This window comes from Felis catus, chromosome C1, assembly GCF_018350175.1.
Source record: "Felis catus isolate Fca126 chromosome C1, F.catus_Fca126_mat1.0, whole genome shotgun sequence".
Classification (NCBI taxonomy): Eukaryota; Metazoa; Chordata; class Mammalia; order Carnivora; family Felidae; genus Felis; species Felis catus.
In genome coordinates, this window is record NC_058375.1 from 158144597 (window position 1) to 158169373 (window position 24777).

A 24777-nucleotide genomic window follows, 5' to 3' on the forward strand; every position below is an offset into this window, starting at 1 on the left:
CGGAAAAATGACAAATTAAAATCATAGGGTTCCATGAACCAGTCTGATGCTAGAATTTACTTATTCATTACATAAACCTCTATTGGGGGCCTATTATATACCACAAAGTACACCAATAATGGGAATATAATGATGAATGAGGGACACTCCCTACTCTCAAGGAGCTCATGGCTTTCTAGGGGACACTTTAAGAATTTATTAGAGGGGTGCCTGGATAGCTGTGTTGGTTAAGCGTCCAGCTCTTGGTTTCAGCTCAGGTCATGATCTCACACTTTGTGAGCTGCGTCAGGATCTGTGTTGACAACTCAGAGCCTGTTTGAGATTCTCTCTCTCCCTCTCTCTATGCCTCTCCCCCACTCGTGTGCTTGCTCTAGCTCTCTCTCTCAAAATAAATAAACACTTTTTTAAAAAAATTTTAAAAAATGATGAAAGTGAATTATAGGCATACAAGGAATTATAGAAGGATCAGGGAGGTGTGCCTAATTCACTCTGAGATGAGAGTGTGAACAGGGACAGCTTCCTTTAGGAGGTAACACCTCACCTGGGTCTTAAAGGAGAAGCAGTGAGGTTAGCTAGGTCATAAGGAAAGGACTGTCTAGCAACAAGCATTCAGGCAGCATGCACAGTTGTGAAAGAGGGACACAGCACCATATGCCCAAGGGAACTAGAAGCACTGCTGTGACCCCACATGGAAATTTCCGGGCATGAATAGCAAGTGATAGACATGGAAAAATAAGTGCTGGCAGTGTCTTAGAAACCACTGTAAACCATGAAACCATGTTAAGGAGCTGGAGCTTTCTTCTTGGGGTGGATAGAGAGATACCCAAGGGTTTTAGTTAAATCTTTGTAGTATCAGTGTCAGGGAGAACCTGAGGAGGCATAGGACTAGAGGCAGGGAGGCCAATCCAGAGGCTGCTGCAGTCACCCAGATAGATGCTGGAAATGATGCTATAAATGGGAAAGAGATGAACTTCAGAGGTATTAGGCCAGAGCTGGCTGACTAAGTGTGGGCAGAAGAATCAAGAATAATTGCAAATTTCCAGTTTGGGTGCCTAAGGGATTGTGCTATCCTTTCCATGCTAATTGATTACATTTTTAATGTCACTAACAGCCATCTTTATTTTTCCTCTAACGCTTTCATTATGAAATATGTTTCAGGGGCGCCTGGGTGGCTCAGTCGGTTAAGCGGCTGACTTCGGCTCAGGTCACGATCTCGCGGTCCGTGAGTTCGAGCCCCGCGTCGGGCCCTGGGCTGACAGCTCAGAGCCTGGAGCCTGTTTCAGATTCTGTGTCTCCCTCTCTCTGACCCTCCCCTGTTCATGCTCTGTCTCTGTCTCAAAAATAAATAAAACGTTAAAAAAAATTAAAAAAAAAAAAAAGAAATATGTTTCATAGGGGCGCCTAGGTGGCTCAGTCGGTTAAGAGTCCTACTTCAGCTCAGGTCACAATCTCACCACTGTGAGTTTGAGCCCCACATCGGGCTCTGTGCTGACAGCTCAGAGCCTGGAGCCTGCTTCAGATTCTGTGTCTCCCTCTCTCTCTACACCTCCCCCACTCGCACTCTCTGTCTCTCTCTCTCTCTCTGTCTCTCTGTCTCTCTCAAAAATAAACATTAAAAATTTAGAAAAAAATGAAATATGTTTCATAAAATTCTACATTAACGAGGAAAAAGACTCACTCTGCCTATTTCTAGTAGTTAAGACTGATGTTGTATTTTCTGCTAGTACCTTATAGTGAGCTAATTTTATTTCTATAAAAAGATAGGGGTTCCTCAATGAGCTACCACCTCACACCTGTCAGAATGGCTAACGTTAACAATTCAGCAAACAACAGATGTTGGTGATGATGTGGAGAAAGAGGATCTGTTTTGCACTGCTGGTGGGAATGCAAACTGGTGCAGCCACTCTGGAAAACAGTATGGAAGTTCCTCAAAATTTAAAAATAGAACTACCATATGACCCAGCAATTGCCCTACTAGGTATTTATCCAAGGGATGCATGTATGCTGTTTCAAAAGGACACATGCACCCCAATGTTTATAGCAGCACTATCAACAATAGCCAAAGTATGGAAAGAGCCCAAATGTCCATCGATGGATGAATGGATAAAGAAGATGTGGTGTATATATATATATATATATATATATATATATATATATATACACAATGGAGTATTACTCAGCAATCAAAAAGAATGAAACCTTGCCATTTGCAACTATGTGGATGGAACTAGGGGGTATTATGCTAAGCAAAATTAGTCAGTCAGAGAAAGACAAATATCATGACTTCACTCATGTGAGGACTTTAAGACACAGAACAGAAGAACACAAAGGAAGGGAAGCAAAAATAACATAAAAACAGGGAGAGGGACAAAACATAAGAGACTCAAATATGGAAAACAGAGGCTTACTGAAGTGCTTGTGGGAGGGGGGATGGGCTAAATGGGTAAGGGGCATTAAGGAATCTACTCCTGAAATCATTGTTGCGCTATATACTAACTTGGATGTAAATTTAAAAAATTAATTAAATTTAAAAAAAAAAGATAGCGGTGTCTGGATGGCTCAGTCAGTGGCACACAACTTCAGCTCAGGTCATGATCTCACAGCTCATGGGTTCAAGTCCCATGTCGGGTTCTGTTCTGACAGCTCAGAGCCTAGAGGCTGCTTCAGGTTCTGTGTCTCCCTCTCTCTCTGCCCCTCCCCTGCTCATGCTCTCTCTCTCTCAAAAACAAACAGACATTAAAAAAAATTTTTTTTAAGGTAATTCACGTAGATCAACAAAAAACAAAAAACAGTTCATGGGAGAAGATTATTAATCCCACTTGGGACACCTTGAATTTGAGGCGTCCTGGAGATCTCCAACAGGCAGTTGAACATGCAAGACTGATGTGCAGACAAGAAATCTGGGTCATAAGCATAAATTTGGGTGTCACCAGGCCATCCAGATTCATCGAAATCATAAGGTTGGTTGAAATTATCCTGGAAAAGCATTGAGTAAGTGCAGGGCTCTAAGCAACAGCCATATTTACGGGCTGGGTAGAAAAGGAATACAAAATGGAATGATCAAAGCAGTTCAGAAAAGAACCAGGACAATGAGGAGTCATGGCAGCCAAGACAGTAGTGTCCAGAAGGAGGGCGTGATCACCAAAGTTGTACAATAGGGAAGTACATTGAGGAGTTCCCTGGTGACCTTAGTGAATATAGTGGTGGCATATCCTGTCTGCAGCTAAGGATGCCCAATAAAGAATTTTATGACATTAAAAATGCAAGAATTATATTGTGAAATCCACACTCATTTAAAATAGCATGTAGGGGCGCCTGGGTGGCACAGTCGGTTAAGCGTCCGACTTCAGCCAGGTCACGATCTCGCGGTCCGGGAGTTCGAGCCCCGCGTCAGGCTCTGGGCTGATGGCTCAGAGCCTGGAGCCTGTTTCCAATTCTGTGTCTCCCTCTCTCTGCCCCTCCCCCGTTCATGCTCTGTCTCTCTCTGTCCCAAAAATAAAATAAAAAACGTTGAAAAAAATAAAATAAAATAAAATAAAATAGCATGTAACATTGCTTATAAATTACTGCTATGGGAACACTTGGGTGGCTCAGTTAGTTAACCGTCTTGATTTCAGCTCAGGTCATGATCTCACAGTTTGGTGCGTGGGATTGAGACCCACATGGGGCTCAGCACTAACAACTAAGATCCTGCTTGGGATTCTCTCTCTCTCCCTCTCTCTCCCTCTCTCTCTCCCTCTCTCTCTCTCTCTCTCTCTCCCTCTCTCTCTGTCTCTCTGCCCCTCCCCCCCACTCATACTCTCTCTCAAAAAATAAACATTTTTGAAAATTAAATAAATAAATTGCTGCTATAACATTTTCTCCAGTCTCTTTTCCCAAGTGGTTGTCCTTAGGAGCTTGCATACCCTCTGTAAATATTATTATTGGCAAGGGGTCATCCATTACATTGTATCACAATCTACAGCTCAGCTTTCTTCCTACTTTGTGTGGGGAGCAAGAGAAAATGGAACCAAAATGGTCTATCTAGCCAAAAGAGAAATAACTCATCACTCATTAATTCATTCAGTACCCGCTTATCAAGAACCTGCTATCTGCTAGTAGGGATGCGAGCTGCATAAAGCATATTCACTGCTCTCCAGAGATTCACAATCTAGCCCCATCCTGTTCCCACTGAGCACTCACTATCTGCAGTCATCGCTTCTTTCTCCTAGGACCTTTGAGGGATTGGCCAGAAAATAGTATTGGCCCAGACAGATTTCCTACAAACAAGGATTTCTTCCTGTGCCCTACTATGCCTGGCACTTTTAATTCCTCCCTTCACTACTTCTGAACTATCATACCCCATCTCCCTTTTTCAGATCTGTTCTTCCCCTTTTGCTGTTCCTGAAACATGTTCACATCCTGAAACATAACTGGACCTCATCTGGACATCCCATGCTCCCATTTGGCCTTGATTAGCTCCTGTCCATGCCTTCTTCAAGATCGTCACTTGTCACCACCACCCTCCACAGCCCTACACAGTTTGCTGGTTTCTTCTTCATCACTTTGTCCCAAATATCACCATCTCTTTGTTGCTGGAAGTCCCCATGACCAACATTTACAAGCCCTAACAGGCTGTTTAATTATACAGTCTTCATTTTAGGAGTAAACTGAAGTCAAACTCAAGGGTATTTTGAGAATTCCTATTCTCTTCCTCAAAAGACCCTTGGCCGGACTGAAAAGAGTTCACAGTCAATGCTGGACTCAAAAGTACTGGGCTAAATTCCAAGCTCTTATAAATGAATCCAGGACCAACGAAAGGCCATGGAATCTCCATTACTAGTCATATAATGACTAAACAAGTTCTCACATGAAGTAGCCATCAAAAACATCTGTTTCTTCTTTGATCTTTGTGGACAATGACTGTAAAAATGCCAACAGGATCTTGGCTGGCATCTTAAAATCAAAAACAAAGTGATGATAGATGCCCATGATTTGTGGGATGTGTATTTAATGAAACAGAATGTGGGGGAGGCTTAAAGGTGAATGCCACACAGTGATCAGAGCTAGACTCTTCCACAGGACAATTGGGGTCAAGAGCCTGAACCAGTTCCTTACAGTCAGATACCTGCTCTCCAATTTCCATCTCAGTCTAACCTGGACTTTTAAAAGATTTTTGGTTTTTCACTTTGGGGGCTTTGGGTGGGGTTGTCTTATAAACACACACACACACACACACACACACACACACACACACACACGGAATGGATATTATGTTCTCCCTTCTAGAAGCTGAAATTATAAGGATGTGAATTCCAGGCCTTCTACAGCTTTCATACAATCACAAAAAGCCAACAGGCTAAAGATGGGAGTGCAGAAAAGTGGGAGAAAATTGGCTGATAATTTACTGAGTTGGGAATTCATCAACCCTGGAACAACAATACACTTAGGCTTCTTATAGTGTGAGATAATAAATTCCCCCCTTTGCTTAACTTTTCTGAGACGTGTGTTTCATTCTTTGCAGCCAAAAACATCCTCATTGATACAGGAATAATTTGAAATTATACAAATATCCTTAATAGAGAAAGCAAAGGAATGCTACACATGGCATATTTCTCATATGCTACCATCTAATATTTACCCAAGATTACTCTCTCACTCAAAATTATTTTCAAGCCCACTTCAAACTCTTTTACAGTTTGATCCCAACGAAATTAGAATGGGAGCGTTTCTTCCCGTTTACTGTCCTGAACTCCCTCAGTGTCCAGGAATGCAGCAGCTGCCAAGGTCTTCCTCAGGGCTACCATTTCCCTCCTTACTGCAGTTCATCCGACGCAAGCTATACCAGCAGTCACTGAAGCAACAAGCAACAATGCTTCCAACAGACCTCGCTACACTGCCACTTAATCAAAAAGAAGGCAGTGTAACACCGAGGCAGAAGGGGTGGAAGGTTATTATGCAGTGTGCACTGCAGGACCCAAAGGACCCATCCAACCGCCAACCACACAAATGAAGACTGGCCGCCCCCCACAGATACCAATAAATGTTCTGTTTCTTTACTGAGTGTGACATATTCTTAATACTGAGAACCTATCTTATTTCCAAATCGCTGGGGTATATTTATAATTCTTCAGCACGTTCACACTTTCAGTATCTTCTCACCCTGGGTGAGATTGCCGGCATAGGTGCCCCCTGTGATTTGAGTTCCAATTCAGCATTTATAAAGAATCATCCCAGGGGCACCTGGGTGGCGCAGTCGGTTACGCGTCCGACTTCAGCCAGGTCACGATCTCGCGGTCCGTGAGTTCGAGCCCCGCGTCAGGCTCTGGGCTGATGGCTCGGAGCCTGGAGCCTGTTTCCGATTCTGTGTCTCCCTCTCTCTCTGACCCTCCCCCGTTCACGCTCTGTCTCTCTCTGTCCCAAAAATAAATAAACGTTGAAAAAAAAATTAAAAAAAAAAAAGGAATCATCCCATTATTATTTTTAAATTTTAGGTGTCCAGAGGGCCAAAACAAAATTCCTCTACAATCACTTACGGCAATGCTGATGTTCATCGGAGCCATCCTCACAGTCCTCATCATTGTCACACTCCCAGAAGTTAGGGATGCATAGACCTTCACCCTGACACAGGAATTGGTTCGACTTGCAAGAAGGGGGAGCTAAAACAAACCAGGAAAGGACTCAACTCATTGTGTGAAACATCCACCCTATTACACCAACAAGCAATGCTTATTTCAAAACAATCTGTGTCAACTCCTGCTTAACACATTGATGGCAAATAGTAAACAGTCCTATAAAACAGCCTGTGGACTCTAATCAGCATTCAATGCCAAATAATTGCGGCAAAGGCATCACAACAAACTGATGATGCAAAGAATAAATACAAAGAATAAAACAAAACAGCCAAAACACAAAGGCATGACAAAAAAATATCAAATTAAGAATGTAACTTAAATACAAACTAACCATGAGTTATTGCTAAACTATTTGAAATGCTTTGTAATAACTAATAGTAAAGCATCATGATGAGCTGAAAAAACATGCTATTTGGAAAAGAAGACCCAGAATTGAATAATTATTATTTCTATAATTTTCTTGACTTAGGATCTTTGGCAGGTTCTCTGAGCCTCAATGTATGCACCATAAAATGGGGACTATATCTCATAGTTTGCTATAAAAAAATAAGTTAAACAATTTATGTGCAAGTGAAGTATAATGTTAGCTGCTGTCACTATTGTTGTTGGTACTGTTGTTATTATCGTTGTTATGGAACATTGGTATTACATTAACAATCTCTAAAGAGTTGTTGGTACAACTGTATTTATTCCTCTATCCCAGAATACACAGTTCTTGCTTTTCTGTTCCTGGTGTTTAATCTAAAAATGAACTCAGTAATCCCATAGGAGGCAAACAGATAGCACATGATCATGTCTCTGCAGATAGAACTACTCCCTTGCTCAAAATATGATTCACAAACTAGCAGCATGAGCATCACATGGGAGCTGGTAGAAATGCAGAATCTCAGGTCCCACTCCAAACATATGGATGTGAAACCAGCACATCAACAAGCTCCCCTATGCTCCATTTGTGCACGGAAGTTTGAGAAGCACTGAATAGGACCTATTCCCCACCCTCCTCTGATTGTCAAATGCATCACGATCCAAACAATACACCAAAGTTTGTTCTGTTGTGCCACAGGATGGCCAACAATTGCAAACAAAATTAATTTTTCCCTGATTTCTTGGTTTTCGGATGATAACCCTTGTCTGTTCACAAATCAGAATGAATGAAACTGCAGTGGTGTGATTGATCACCTACGGCAAGCTGGGAAAGCAAAAGATGTTAAGGGCTGGGATTTGTGCAGGAAAGAGGCTTTTAATGAATGATTCAACTTCACTATGCCTGTTTCCTAATTTGAAACCTATCTCAGAATACTGACAGAATTAAATGAAGAAATATATGTGAATATATGTGAAAGTGATTGTGTTATTAAACTTTGGATTTACAATATATCATGTTTTTAACTATCATTTTTTTAAACATTTAAGACCACACTAACCTCTTCTGTGATCTCTTTGTGTAATTTGCATAAGCTACACAACGTCCTTTATACAAAAGACTCCTCCTTGAATTACAAATCACAGTTGGTGGACAAAATTTCCAGAGTGAATAATGTGAAATACTTTATTATAGGCTTTAGGAAACTACTCACAAATTTGTTTCCATATCAAGGTCATGGGATAAGGGTAAGATAGAAATGGATGTGAATTGAAGCCCTTCCTCCAAAGAACTAAAAGAATCATTAATGCCATCAGTTCTCTGTTCAACAACAGACATCTCAAAACACTTGAGCCCAGTCGTGAATCTATCACTAAAGGTACAACTGTATCTTTGGTACAGTTGAATTCACCAGGAAGCACTTATATTACTCGAACAGAGTTTGGCCCGGCCCCTCCTCACTTACGGCAGCCAACTTCATCCGTGTCATCCAAGCAGTCTCTGGTCCCATCACACCTCCAGGTTGCAGGGATACAATGCCCATCTTCACAGCGAAAATGCTCGCTGTCACATTCTTATAATGCCACATGCAAAAAAAAAAAAAAAAAAAAAGAGTAAAAAAACTTACCCACATAGATATTTCAAAGAAATACAAATGTTTTATAAAAATAAAAGTTTTTTCAATGAATTAGTAATCAAAGGAATGTAAATTATTTATAAAATGAAGAAAACATTCTTATAATGGTTATTATCTGTTTCCGGGTCTGCAGGAAGATGGTCATTTTTGTGCACAGCTCACTACAGTATACCTTGACGTAACCAATCTGGAAAGCAATTTGACAACATATATCTTGCTTTTTAAAAGTGATTTTTCTTAGTTCTTTTATTTTTAGGTATTTTCCCCCCTAAGGAACTAATCAGAGAATTAGACAAAGATTTATGTATGCAGATTTTAATCACAACATTACTTATAATAAATTGCAAGCTTCCTAGATATTCAATAATTTCAAAAAAAGGATAAAATTCTTATCTTTATATTAACACATGAAGAACTCATTAAAATAGTTATGTAGAACTTCTAAATGATTTGGATAAAAACTTATATCATATAACAAAGACAAGGATGTATAATTTTACCTTTAACAGAGTTACATACGGAGTGTAGAGAAAGACCAGAATGTTATTGGTGCTTATCTCTGAATGATAACATCATGAGTAACTTCTTATTTGCTTGACTGTGCCTTTTTTCAGTTCTTCGCCCTTTATTTTTTTTAAGTGCCTTTTTATTACTAAATCATATATAGCAATTTATGGTCCTACATTCTTAGATTCAGACCAATATTTTGGCTTTTTTGTTGAACGCATTTGTAGGATGCCAGATCTGTAAGCTCATCTCTGCTTGTTTTAAGCCAAAAAAACAAATAAAAGAAAAATCTCTGTACCCCACCAGAGGGCACAAATTTGCCCCCCAAAGTTACTACATTCTCAAGTGGCAGTGATATCCCCTAGTGATACCATAAAGAGAATATAACTTAAACAAGTTTATTTCATGCAACCAATATAACCAGCAATTATCCTAGGTCTCCCCAGGGGACTAATTAGGCAGTTGGAAATCCTTTGAGTCCCCAAATATGTGACCAGTGACTTCCCCAGGTATCATGTGCCAAGTAGGAAATTTTTTTTAAAGAAAGCAGCCAACATCAGCCCAACCTGGAGAAGATACAAAATTATTCTTTCACAAGCCCAATGTGGTAGGAGTAATTTGGGGGGTTAAAAGAATACAATTATTCTCCCCAGGTATTTCAGTGATCATGCTAAATTACCGATTTCAGTTATTGGTTAATTAAGCAAAAATTAGGTAAATATACAGATCAATTATCTACTCCTAAGAGAAATAAACAATGTGCTATCCTGACTTGTGTAAATGCTGGCATATCAACAGCATGACATAAACATAGTTAAGTGATCTATTCCTAGGGGATATAGGCTACTTTGTTCATGGAATGTTCAAATCTGATTGTCTGGTAGTGACATCCTGATTTATAATGTATGCTGCAAATGGTCAGAAACTTCCCTTGGCTAAATGGTGGTACCGAGTGGTACAGGAATACGTACACCCAAATACCTTCTATAGACTAATGCACGATGGTGGTTGGTGGTGCAGGTCTGGGGTTGGTGGTGCAGGTCTCTTATCAACTACCTTTAAAACACAACAACCTCCCTTGCAAAAATGCCCCTAAGGAATGTACAAATTCACTCTGGAATCCCAGAACTTCTCATTGGATTTTGTTCTACAAAGCAATATTTCCATGGGAGATTAGGGGCTTTGGAGGTTTAGCTATTAACACAACATATATTAAATCACTTTTATCAATTAGGTCTATTGTTAGGAATCCAACATAATACATTTGTAGGTTCAGTACATTTGTCTCCCTTAGTATCTAATAATTTCTGGTTGAAAAATGGTAACAATCTAAAGGTCAGTCTACTTACAAAGAGTTTCATATTGCTATGAAAAAATGAGAAGCATAAACTTAGAAACTGAGCTTACAGAAGAAAATTCTCAAAAAACAATTTATTGCCTGTTTTAAAATATATATAATCCTTAAGCAACTTTTATTACAAGTCAGATTTTAAGGTTATTTTTCATTTTTCTTAAAATATGAAGTTATACACATCATAAAAAGAAATAGATACCCAAAAGTCACTTTTTAAAGCACTTCAAAGCCAAGTGCATAAAACACATGCAAACCAAAACTGGTAGGAGGAATTTTGCAATTAATCCTTTCTAGTTAGAGTTTTTTCATAATTGATCTCCCAGATACTCAGTTATCTAAAGAAATATATCAAACTCCATTTACTTACTTTATCAACAGATCCATGATAATTCATCCATCAAGTTCACCTTCTCAGTATTACCTTCTATGCCTGTTGTAACTCCCAAATGACTATTGTTTGGAAATACCTCTCCAGGAAAAACAAACCCATACTATATCATTGCTGGGTGGCCTCCCAGCAATCAAACAAAGTGCTCCACTGGTGTCAGAAGCCTGTCATTCACTCTATTATAAAGAGAATATGTGCTGTTTAGAAGCAAACTACTAGTGGAAAGGTCTGGGTCAGGTCTGATAACAATGACAGGTGCCCCCGATTTCAATTCATCTGTATGCACTTTATTTTCAGATTTCGGTTTGTTTTACATAAGTCAACCCGCCACAGGTATCTACACCTTATTGTTTAATAATTTGAAGTCCAAATAAGCGAGGAGAGGGATTTCATACACTGGAGCCAGTTTATGAAGAAAAAAAAAAATCTAAATAGAGCAAAAGGAAAAAAAATGTTTTCAACAAACGGTCTCTAAACATTCATATCCAGTCAATCCAGTTTTAACCAAGAGGTAATTTTGCAATAACGAGGAAAACATCGTAACCCACACTGAAATAAAAATCTTTTGTTAGGAACCAGGCAGCCATTGACAAGAAACCACTGGGACCAAGCAAACACACTATTTCCCCAGCACAAGCCCTGGCCTTTTCCAAGAATCAAAATAAATGAAAAGAAAAATACTTGCATGGTGCTTAAATGGCATGCACCACTCTAAGCACTTTGCCAACTTCAAGTCATTTAATTTCCATAAAAACCCTATGAGATAGACGTCATTTTTATGAACACTTCACAAATAAAGAACTTGAGGCACAGAGCAGTTCAGTCACTTGCCCGAGATCAAATAGCAAACATGTGCAATGCAAGAATTCGGACCTGACAGTTATAGTTCAGGTCCAAAGGCATCTGTGCCGCATTGACCACTGCTCTGTGTTCCCTTACACCAAAGAAAGAAAAGAGAAAAAGCAAAAAGGAAAAGAAACAGAAATGATTCCACCAAGCTCGAGAATGAATGTAAAAATGTGACTTTTTTTCCAAAGTTGCTGTCAACATTAACTGAGTTCGTGAACTGGGCTTGTGTGGAATCCCGACCACATTATATGCAGTATGATTCAGTTGGAGAAGAGTGGTATACCTGGCAACAAACATTGCATATAAAATTATTGGGCCTAGGGAAATTGGCCAATCAAAAGCAACAGTTTCAATCTCTTCAAGAAAAATTATATTAGACATGAGAATAAACTTGTTTTCCAACCTTATAAAGCCCCAAGCTGGAGAAAAACAAGAATAATCCTTTCTTTATAAATAGCCATATCCCAAGCTTCCTGGTCTAAGTGTTGGACCAAGAATGTGTTAGAGAAACAGATAATGCCTAGAGGGAGGAGGAAGTCACTTGTTTTCCCAGTGCAGGAAATAGTACTGAATTTTAAGAACACTACTTCTGTACTCTTTCTAGCCTCTAGCACAGTGCTAGGCCCACATGGAATAATCAACACGTATCCATCGGGTAATGAAAATTCCTCTTCATAAGATTCAGCCTCTTGGTATCATATATGTAAAACCATTAGACATATAAAACCATAAAGGCAAGCAGTAACAGTCTAAGAGTTTGTTTGCTATCTTAAATCCAAAGAAAGGAAAATGAGATCTGGAAAAATTTGAAATTACTTGAAAGAAGAATGTCCAGAAGTTTAAAAAAGAAAAAGGAAAAAATTGAGTCGTATTGAAAGGTTTGATTCTCCTACCGTTTCCTGTAAAAGTTTCTTTTTTCCTCTCATAAATTCTTTTCTCAAAAGAGAAAGGCAAGTTGTAGTCAATGGAACATTGTCCAAAGTGAACAGAGTAAGGTAATTTCTACGGCAAATCCTATTTTCCTGTTAGATCCTCTTAAACATGTGCTGGTTCTTCCAGACTCTTGGTCTACCTGAGGAAGAGGAGGTGCATGTACTCTTTTTAAAGATATGACGGGGGCACCTGGGTGGCTCAGTTGATTTAGCATCTAACTTCAGCTCAGGTCATGATCTCATGGTGTGAGTTCGAGCCCCACATCGGGGTCTGTGCTGACAGCTCAGAGTCTGCAGCCTGCTTCAAATTCTGTGTTTCTCTCTCTCTCTGCCCCTCCCCCACCCATGCTCACTCATTCTCTGTCTCTCTCAAAATAAACATTAAAAAAAATAAAAAATAAATAAAGATACGTCATGTAAAAGTACATGACATGTTAATAGTGTTACCTTCGCTGTGCTCAAACAAATGTAAGAGGCAATTCCTTAATTCATCCATAATTCTTTCTTCACTTTTTCTGTACTTTATTTTCATTCCCTTGACATACATTCAGTGTTTGTAAGTTGGGTGATGGTTTGCTACAATTCTCACACCCTATCCCCATCAACAAAGCCAGTTCCCTTCAAAGATTTAGAGTCACTTGCTTATTTCCAAAACTTGACCACTGCAGCCATGACAGGCAAGGGTAACAAACTGTGGGGAAGATCTGCTCTGCCTAACATCAACTGGTGGAATTGTCAAGGACTCGATTGATGGAACTGAAACCAGACATGCCCAGCAAACCAACCTACTACTCTTTTTCTGTGCAACATTCTGGTTTTCATAACAGATTGTCAAATAGGTGGCCAGAATTCTTGTGGGCTTTTTTAAAATGTAGTTTACAAACCACTAAGTTGACTGTTTTTTCCAAAATAGTGTTTCAGAGCCCTGATACCTGATTCATTTCAAGAAGACATTCATTTCAAGACATTTCAAGAAGTCAAGGACTTTGAGGCAGAACTCACAAAGCCACTCAATGAGTGATCATGTATACACATCATGTAAGTGTAGTTAAAAAAAAAAGAGAGACCCAAAAGAATATGTCAGATTCACTAAAGCCACCAAAAAAAAAAAAAAAAAAAAAAAACTCATACCTACTACATGCAAAACATTGTTCTAGAGCTTGTGGAAAAACAAAGAAAGTTAAGATATGGTTGGGTTTTTTTTTAATAGAGTTAATAAATTCTGGGGGGACAAAAGTAACATATAATATAAATTAGCCATGTATTAAGTATTTTCCATAGATTATCCCACTTATCTATCACAACTCTGTGAGATTATATTAAAAGCCCCATTTCATAGATGAGGAGATTGAGGCTTGACAAAATCTCACAACTAGTAGGTAGTGAGGTGGGGATTCAGACCTAGGTAGACTGATTCCAAAGCTGTGCCATATGACTGTAGAGGATTTGGTTCCAAATAAGCAACATAGACAATAAAAATCAACTGGTCTCAAGGAGAAAAAAATTAATACCACATGCTGGAGTGATTAGAGAAGGCTTCATGAAGGAGAATAAGACTTCACTGGGCCTTTGTGGATGAGCAGTATTTGGGTAAGTGAAGAGGAAGGACCAGTCCTTTGTGTAGCGTCCAAACAACTTGCAAGAAGCCTATCATGGGTAAAGGCCTAATGCGCAGGCCTCCACGGCATAAGGAACTACTTGTAAGTGGAGGACAACAAGGCTGGGAAGATGGACAATAAAGGGCCGAAAATGTCGAGCAAGAGAGTGACGTGATCAAACGGGTCAACTTTAAGAAAGCTTAGAGATCACTAGTGCCAGTAACTGTTTAAAACTAACAGTGGTTCTGGGTAGATGTAAGCCTGGAGGAGGATACAGACTTTGACCATGAGAAGGGCTTGGAGCTCTATTTCTTTCCCCAGAAACCGACCCAGAGCATAAATGAGCTCAGTGAGCAAGCTGGTCAGTGGTTCACTGAGAGGCTGCTAGCAGAGATGAGTCTCATCTTGAAGCCCCTCAAGTTGCCCCAGGCCTGGTCCACTTGCATGCTAAATGATCAGCAAGTTCTACAGGTACACCAAAAGTATCCTACTGTCCTTTCCCCACCATCCTCTCACAGCTGAATGTATCTGAGCATCCAGCCTACAGAATTCAGTCATCCCTCAAGAAAGTCAGCTGATCACTAGGAATTTATCCAAAGGATGTAAAAATGCTGATTCGAAGGGGCAGATGCACCCCGATGTTTATAACGGCATTATCAACAATAGCCAAAGTATGGGAAAGAGTCCAAAAGTCCATCGACTGATGAATGGATAAAGATGTGTTCCCTCTCTCTCTCTCTCTCTCTCTCTCTCTATATATATATATATATATATATATATACACACAATGGAATATTACTCTGCAGTAAAAAAGTGAAATCTTGCCATTTCCAACAATGTGGGTGGAATTGGAGGGTATTAGGCTAAGTGAAATAAGTCAGTCAGAGAAAGATATCACATGATTTCACTTGTATGTGGAACTTGAGAAACTTAACAGATGATCATAGGAGAAGGGAAGGAAAAATAAGATAAAAACAGAGAGGGAGGCAAACCAGAAAAGAACCCTTAAATACAGAAAACAAACGGAGGGTTGTAAATGGATGATGGGCACTAAGGAGGGCAATTTTTGGGATGAGCACTGGGTGTCATACATAAGAGATGAATCACTGGATTCTACTCCTGAAGCCAAGACTACACTGTATGTTAACTAACTTAAGAATTAAAAAAAAAAAAAAAAAAAAGATAGTTGATCTCAGTCATTGCTTAAATATTCGCTTAATGATTTTTTTAAGTGCCTTTCCAATAACCAAAAGCCAGCAGAATAACGTGAGGCCCTATCAGAGCAGCCTCTCAATCTGGAAATTGTTTCCACCTGTACTTACTGAGCTTTTTCCCATTTTCATTTAAACACAAGCTACCTGCCTTCCTCCCCTTCCCCCTAGTCTCTCACATCCCACTTATTTTTCATTGAGCACCTCCTACCCCAACAACCAGACTTTCAGGCAGTACTCCTGAGCATTATGAATAAAACCACACTTCTCAGGGGTTCTCAAGAGAACACAGTTGGCATTTAAGGTGGGACAATTATTTAATTGCCCGAGGCAAAGCAGAATGTATAGCACCTCTGGCCCCCATATGTGGAATGCCAATAGTGCCCTTCCCCGGGGTCACCGTGACAACAATAACACCCCATACATGTCCAAACATCACTCGAGAGTGGCGGTACCACCCCCAGTTGAGAACAACTTAGAACCTCTAAGCAGCTTGGACATTCAGAGCTCAAAACATCTTAATCCACATGAAAGAGATCATCTACCAAAACCCCTATAATAAATTCTTCCCTTCTGAAGATAATAAAATTTCTTAAACAGCAATCCCACTCCCTCCCACCCAGCAATAAGAGGGCCTGGGATTGGGCAATATGCTGCAGCTCCTAGTACCAGCAGCTTGAAATCAACTCCCCTGGGAGTGTGATAAAGAATCTAAGTTCCAGGGAGGCCTACTTCACCCTGGAATGTTCCACAGTGCATCCACAGGCTTACCCATTCAAGGGTGGGGGGAGTCACACAGAGAAAAAAAAAAAGGCTGAAAATCTGAAATCCTCAGGCAGTTCTTCATTAATGTAAAAGGATCATTGTTATGAAAAACAAAATCACAGACACATCTGCTTTATGGGGCAAACTTTTTCCACCTGTATAATTATCGTAACAAAAAATTTCTTCAAATGTCCTTACCCGATCTCTGCTACACTTAAAAATTTTGAAATAAAATATAAATTGGCAATCACATGAGTGCTTAAAACATTCAAAGGACTCTCCAAGATTTTACCCAGAACACTCCGCAATGAAAACTTCCTGGCAGCCACTACCAAAACACTGACACTATATTTGTATTAGTCTTTTCTGTACTTCCAAGTAATTCATGTAGTATTTTCTGTATCAGCTCAGTCACTGTGTTTCCTGTGGATGGACTCCTCCTCCACATGGAAGAAAACTAAGTCCAAGACCTTCAACCCCACTCCCTCTAAGGGACTACCTGGTTTTCTACCTCTCTAATGGCCAAAGAGCTATACTTACAGGATGCCATAAAGAACACTATCCAAACAGAAGAAAATTTGAAACAGTCGCCTGCTCAGGTAAGTAAGGAACCAATGAATCATGCTATACATAAGAAAAGTCTAAAATACCCTTCAGCACATAATAATTTAACAGGCCTTGTACAAAAACTATAAATCACCCTGATTTAAGTGCTGACTTCCAACCCCAATTGCCCCAAGTATTCTTATATGGCTTAGTGACTAGCAAATATGAATTACTGGAAAATGGTTGAATGGAATCAAACACTAAAAAAGAAACTAGGCACTTGTGAGAAATAAGGGACTACAGACATCTCCAGGCAGGCAGCTTTCCTGCCTATGGCTTATAAATGGTGCAAAAGACCCACTCTCAACTTTACAGACAGCAACAAACTAAGGTTTTCTTGATGCATTAGCCCCGTGTTGAACCATAAATCAAATTGAAACAGATATGTTAAAGTTGCAAATATCACTGCTAATTTGGTCACCTTAACAAGCAGATTAGATCACCAGGTTATCAAATGGACAATGGCTTGATACTGGAAATTACAATAGCAGCAGAAGGAGAAATTGATTCCCAACTGGTGGATTTGGTGATTCTCTACGGCCACAGACTAAATCAGTTGTAACTGCTAAATAGACCTTCTTGGCTGAATCTTACAAACACCTCACTGTACTCTTTCTCCTCTATTCCATGTTACTTCATTCTTAACTGTTACAATAGTTACACCAACGAGCTCTGATGGCATGAAAAGAGCAAGAAGAGGCAAAAATAGAAGAAAGAGAAAAAGGAAGAGGGAGGAAAGGAGAAGTGTTATGGTCAATAATCAGTGTCCAGACACTGAATTTAGTAAGAGCTAGCATCTTGAACCCTAACCTCAATTTGGTTAACTCATTCTTATTTAGCTTTGTCCCAAATCCAGACTGGACCAGGACGTAATTGCTAAGTGGGTTTATTGGTCACAAATTTCATGCTAGGAACTAAACAACCCTCTGATTCTAATGTGTACATTTTCAAAAAGTAGAGATCAGATATACTACATATAAAATACATACATAAATACACATATATACATATATATATAATTTACTCTGAAGCAAACAATGTTTCCATGTTATAATAAACAAGTGTGATGACAACTCTGATCAGGAATTTTGATACTTATTGTGGGGCTCATTACATTGTTATTGACACAAACACTGACTTTTATCATAGTTCATTTGTTAGGAGACTAATGGGGGTACACACATGTATGACTCAACCTTAATGATTTAGCTATGGGCATGTAGGGTTTCTGCCAACAAAGAACTTTCTTAAACTCTTAAATATTATGCAGCAAGAATGTGAAAATAATTCCACCAGTAAGTTTAAAAACCTGTTCTTGGGAATAAGTACTGATAATTAATCATCTGATAAACTGACATCATTATTTTTAATAAAAATGTATGGTGTCATTATCTTTCTTAAAAAATTAACCAATTTTTGTTGTTTTACACATTTTTTTGTATTTTTTTCCCTTCTAGTGACAAGTTATAGTTCAGAAAGAATTTTATACACAGAAGCTCAAAATTCTCCCACTGTGACCTGATATATGAAAAGTAAAGAACAGAGGAAGTAGATGAGATCGAGTGACCAAAGGAAGAGTAAATGGTAAGGTGGCAGGATTCAATTACAATTCTACCACGAACAAAGCATAATTCTAAACTGCGAGCTCCTAAGGGCGGGACTAAATACTTCTGTAATCCTAGTGCCTAGTACAGTACCTGCTAGTACCCAGATGACATTCAATAAATAAACAATATATAATCCATTAGAATATATGGATGAGGGGCACCTGGGTGGCTCAGTTGGTTAAGCATCTGATTTTGGGCTCAGGTCATGATTTCATGGTTCGTAGGTTGGAGCCCCATATCGGGCTCTGTGCTGACAGTGCAGAGCCTGCTTGGGATTCTCTCTCTCATCTTCTCTCCCTGCCCCTCCCCCACTCTCACTCTCATTCTCTCAAAATAAATAATAAATAAACTTAAAAAGAAAAGTCTAAAAAAATGTGTGTGTGTGTGTGTGTGTGTGTGTGTGTGTGTGTGTGTATGGCCAAGATGATTTCCAAAAAATGATAAAGGCTTGAAATCTTGGTGATTTCTGAACTTTGATAATGGATGCCACTGTTTAGAGGCACTGTTTCTTCTGATCTAATTAACATTTCAACAATCATCTTCCATACTGACCTGGCATGAGACACCAGACAGACTGGAAGAAGTCAACCTCAAATCCTTGGGAGCCTATTTATATGTTCAGATTATTCTCTGCTTATTCACTAAAGGATGGGATCCCGTGTTTATATCCAGCACTACTCTAGAGTGGAAAAAGTACTCTGCACCCCCCCCCAAAAGGCTATAAGAACATCTGATTCCACAAATCAAAAGCTATAATTTTTTATTATAAGAAATTTGCTAACATAATCATGATTTTGGTTTCCTTATACAGAGTCAAAGGTAGGGCTGCCTTTGTTAACTTGGGAATTTATAAAATAGGATCTGTTATATTTGCAAAGACTTTCACGTTTGAATGAATTTCTTGTCTTCTCTGCTGTACTGATCTTAACAGATTGAGCAAAAATAACTTTAGGACATGCCTCACCAGCTGGTTATCTGTTATAGTAAGAGTCCCTTGGCCCGGGGTTTGTTATGCCTGGGCTGAAGAGCATTTATAGGTCTCCAAATCACTTCCAGTCTCTATAAATGTCATCACTTTGTGTTATAATGTGATTACCATGACTCGAAACAACTCAATAGCTTATTGACACAGAATCAACAATACTATATTGTCTCCAACTGATACCTGTGTGTGATAAAATGGGGTGTGGGTTTCTGATTACATATGGTGAATTTTTAGTGTCCTAATATTAAGAACAGCTTAAATAAAATTATAAGTTTATCTGTGGTGATTGTCAAAAGCAGGAAAAACAATGTGGAGTGCATTTCCTAAGATTTTACCTAATCTGTACTATAAACACAATAAATAATGATAGTAAAAAACCTGTCATTATAAATTTAAACTTTTAACCATGCATTAAAATAAAACCTTAGAATTTCAATGCTGGAAAAAAGTAATGATTCCAGTAATAAACTATACTAGAAAGTACACACAATAAAACCTTTGTTGACACAAATAATTAAAACCATCTCTTACTGGAATATTGTCTACATTGCACTTTTTAAAAAGGCAACCAAAAAATAAACTGACATGAAGGATTTGGTCAAAAACAAGAATTTTTAGTTGGCTGTCTCAATTCTGGAAATTGGATATCTATGGTTACAGTTGTAAATTAGATATTGAATGAATGTGCTGATGATATTCAGAATGAGTCTTTAGGTATTGCAATAATTAAAGAAATTTTTAATTAAATTTAGTAACAAATTCAGATTTTACAAAAAAGAGCTAAAACAAGATACTAATAGAGAAAATACTAGATTATGAGCCAAGAGACATAACACATGGGTTTCAACCCTTGCAATAGCACTGACTGTCCCTACATCATTCTAAGTTCCATGAGGGTAGGAACTATCTGCCTTACTAACAATTGACTCTTCACTCAATAAATATTTGTTGCTTAACTGACTTAGCTTGGGGGACCTGGATTTAAAACTCTAATACATGGGGCACCAGGGTGGCTCAACTGATTAAGCATCCAACTTTTGGTTTCAGCTCAGGTCATGATCTCTCTCGGTTTGTGTGTTCGAGCCCCTCATTGGGCTTTGTGATGACAGTTGCAGAGCCTGCTTAGGATTCTCTCTCTCCCTCTTTCTGCCCCTCCCCTGCTCACTCTCTCAAAATAAACGTTTTAAAAAAAAAAATTTAATGAACTCTGATACACAGTTTCCTTAACCTGCAAATTTTCTGACCTACAACATCAGGTTCAAGTGAGGACTGAAGAGAACTGTAAAACACCAGCACAATGCTAGAAATACAGTCCTTCCAGGAAGGCTCGTTCCCTCCTGGGTACTCCCACCTGTCATCCAATTCTAACGTTGTAACAGTCTAGGTAATAAAATACTCCAGGATCAATACCTCCACCAGATAAGAGCTGTTTGTTCTAATTGAGAGAAAACCTCCCAACCCTGCACCACCTTGCTTCCAGGAAGCTCACTCAGCACTGAGAGCAAGGTGGTTGCTTTGCCTCCAGCCCAAGAACAAAGTATCCAATAGCCAAGTCTGGAGTCAAGGGCAAGACTGAAAATCAAGATTTATTCTAGGAAAAAGGTCAAGCCAGACCCAAAACCAAGGCTGCCACCAGTTTCCCTTTTCTTTATGCATCTTTCTGTTTTCCCACAATGACCATTTTTTATTATTTCATCTATTTTAAAATCACTCTCTTTAGGCGATCCTCTGGAGTTTATATGTGGAATACTGTTAAGTGTATAATTTCAACACACACACACACACACACACACACACACACACACACACACACTTGATGATACATATAAAGGCTTTCCCAGAATGAGCCTTGAGTCATTATTACACTATACAATGAACTCCCAAGTTTTCCTATTGACCTCAGTGTATGCCTCTATATGGACATAAAGAAATGAAGGTCATAAACAAATTCAGGATTTTAAAAGTTATTTATTTTTTGAGAGAGAGGGTAAGAGGGAGGGGCAGAGAGAAGGGGAGAGAGAATCCCAAGCAGGCCCCATGCTGTCAGAGCAGAACCCGATGCAGGGTTCAAACCCAAACTGTGAGACCATGATTTGAGCAGAAATCAAGAGTCGGACACTCAACCAACTGAGCCACCCAGGCATCCCAAGAAATTCAGGATTTTAATCAAGTGAAACTAAGCTAAAAATCGTTCCATTTAGAAAGTTCAGAAATGCTCCAGGTCCTAGGTTCAAAAGAATGGTATTTCAAATTCTTCCTACAAGTATTAAGATATTCATTATTCTAGTTCTCTAAACTTTCTCCTATATTATAGAAAAATGCTACAAAATGCAAGCATTTTTTGACTAAAATCATGTGTGATCATGCCTTTACAATACATTCAAAGGAAAACTCGAGATGACAAAGTTGTTCGCTTCTAGCTGAATGAGAAAGGCTTTATGAAACTCGGACATCCAATCCCTCCAAGAAAAAGAGTAAAATATCCCAGCGACATGACCCCAGCCTTAGGCTTCCCTGAGGCCTTACCGCCTTCCTAAGTATTCTCCACCCTCACAGAGCAGAGGCTCCAAATTCCAACAAACATGGACTGAAGCTCCGGCAGACCGTTCATCTGAGTGTTCTTAAGAAGGGAGAACAACAACTGGCAGGACACCTTTGTGAAGAGAACAAGGCCACAGTTTGGCTCTCCTTAAGCAAACCAGTATAACCACCCCCAAGTCCTGCCAGAAACTTAAGTGAAGCCAGTTCCTCCCCGAGCCGGGTTATGCTCACCGTTTACTAAGAGCACTCAACACTTCACTAAGTTTGGTGGGTAAAGTTACGAAGAAGGGAAAAGCAACTTAAACTTAAAAGGCTCTTCTGATAGTCCAGGAATGAGGCAATTAGGGCCTTATCTAGTTAAATGGCCCCACCTCCGCTTCATTTCTCCGCACCCCTGTCTGAAAATCCTTTTCTTCTCTGTCCCTTAGATCCCCATAATGTGGCTACAGCTTTCATGGCTCCCACCCCTGACCCCCAAAATCTGTTCCCAGTGACTTATTAACAGCAAAGTTTAAGTGGTTTTTAAAGCCCTTCCTTGGGTATTTGCATTTACAGCAGAAAATAGGGAGCCCTTCTGCAAAGGAATGAATTTTCTGATGGTGGCATTTAGGTATTCTCTAATGCACAAATACCTTCTTCACCAGCTTGGCGGGGCAGATTTTAGGGGGATAGAGTACCTTATCAGGACTCCACATAGGTGGTGGTACGTGTACAAGGCCATCTTTGCTGGTGCCAAAACCTCATCAGCAGTGAGACAGCACTTTTCCATAAAAGCACAGCCCAATTAAAACACACTCAAAGGGCTTCCCGGGAGAATTTGGTGTCATCTCTGCATCAGTGAACGTGTCTTAGATTACTCTGGGCTGAAGAGAAAGGCACTAAAGAAATATTGCAAAAGCAATGACTCCAAAGGCCTAGAGAGACCCAAATAACAAATGAAGATGATTTATTGAAATACTATTGTTTGGGTTCTTTTGTAAACTGAAACCCCTTACTCTATTTGTAACTCAAAGAACTCCTTCCACTAGAAGTGCAAGATTTACCAATTCCACCCAATATGGAATCTACACGTACATACGCCTGTATACACATACAGGTACACACAAGGAGGCCCACCCAGTGTTACAAAGCTTGCTGATCAAGGAATGCTGATCAAAGCTTGCTGATCAAAGAGCAACTTTAGGAATGCATAGCAAATGTAACAGTCTGTATTTCCCTTCTTCCAATCAGCCCAGTATGTCTAAAAGCCAACAGCTTTTCTGTCGAAGATTAAAACACAAAGTCTGCATAACCAGCCAGCAATGTGCTTGATATACTACTCTAAAAAAGGAGGGAGGAAGGGAAGACTGACTGTTCAAAAGCCAAGTAATTTTCCAGAAGCCAGCCCCTGGAGTCCTATAGGCTAGATAGATTCAGACCCCAGCTCTTGCTTTAATAACACTATGGCGGGTATGTTATTTAATTTCTACGCCTCAGTTTCCTCATCTTTTTAGATGGGATAATAAGAGCTCTTACTTATGAGGTTAATATGAAGATAGAAAAAGGAGTATAAGCCTGGCACATTACTAAGTGTTTAACAAATGTTAGTTATTATTAATATTTTAGACAGTGTTTTCTGGTCCTTTAAACTATATATTGTCTCCCTTTGAATTTTAGTTTGTTTCATACACATTTGCTCATACTCTAGCATTTCCATATTCATAATTGCAACATAGTTTCAAAATATTTTTAAATTAACTTAATTATGATAGCTTCTTTCCCCCAAAAAAGTTGATTTAATACTGAAATTTGAATAATACCTTATTACTAAATTATCAGTTTCATCTTAAATTATATTCTCTCTCATGGCACCTGGCTAGCACAGTTGGTTAAGCATCGAACTTTGGCTCAGGTCATGATCTTGCAGTGAATTCAAGCCCTGCGTCGGGCTCTGTGCTGATAGCTCAGAGCCTGGAGCCTGCTTCAGATTCTGTGTCTCCCACTCTGTCTGCCCCTCCCCCACTTGTGTGTGTGTGTGTGTGTGTGTGTGTGTGTGTGTGTGTGTGCGTGCGCGCGCTCTCTCAAAATAAACATTAAAAGAAAAAATTTTTTAATTATATTCTCTCTTTAACTGTTTCTTATATCTGAAGTTTAGAAGAGAAAAATATACCTGCATTCAAAATAAAACTGAACTAGAAAAGTAGAACTTAATTCACAAAGATAGGCAAGTTTTCAGGCATGTGTCTACTCTATGCACTTTCAAAAATACATTACTACTTAGTGAAATAAACTCTCTGAAAGCTTATTTTTTTGTTGATAATAGCTGTTTTTAAGACATTTAAATAATTACATTTTAGGGGTATTAAAATTGTTTAGTACATAGATATCTCAGTCCAAAGAAGTTGAGAGTGACAGTATTTACTGAATTACTGAGTTAAAAAATAGGAAGTTACTAAACCTTCATATTAAGTGTTTACAACCTAAGAATTCTCACTACACCCTAAATGTGGAAATTGTTTCTTACTCCACAACATTTTGAAGAAAGCCAAGCATGAAGGAAACCGAGGCCACATCTGGCAAGAGGAAAATTCCTGTGCTTTGCAAAATGTAAACTGCTGACTGTATCACCATTAAAACAACCATTAAGAAAAGATTCGGGGCACCTGGGTGGCTCAGTCGGTTGGGCATCCAACTTCAGCTCAGGTCATGATCTCGCAGTTGGTGGGTTCGAGACCCACATCAAGCTCTGTGTTGACAGCTCAGAGCCTGAAGCCTGCTTCAGTTCTGTGCCTCCCTCTCTCTCTGACCCTCCCTGCTTGTGCTCTTTCTCTCTCTCTCTCA

At 39.3% G+C, this 24777-nt stretch overlaps 1 protein-coding gene across 2 annotated transcripts in view; it reads right to left on the reverse strand.

Annotated features, from left to right (window-relative positions):
• LRP2 (LDL receptor related protein 2) overlaps positions 1-24777 on the reverse strand; it is a 198633-nt gene that overhangs the window by 153191 nt on the left and 20665 nt on the right. For both annotated transcript variants that reach the window (XM_045033909.1, XM_023259431.2), the window contains exons 2-3: positions 8444-8551; positions 6516-6638 (exon numbers count right to left, since the gene is read on the reverse strand). In XM_045033909.1, coding sequence (XP_044889844.1) covers positions 6516-6638; positions 8444-8551 — 231 coding nt within the window. The remainder of the gene's footprint in view (positions 1-6515; positions 6639-8443; positions 8552-24777) is intronic.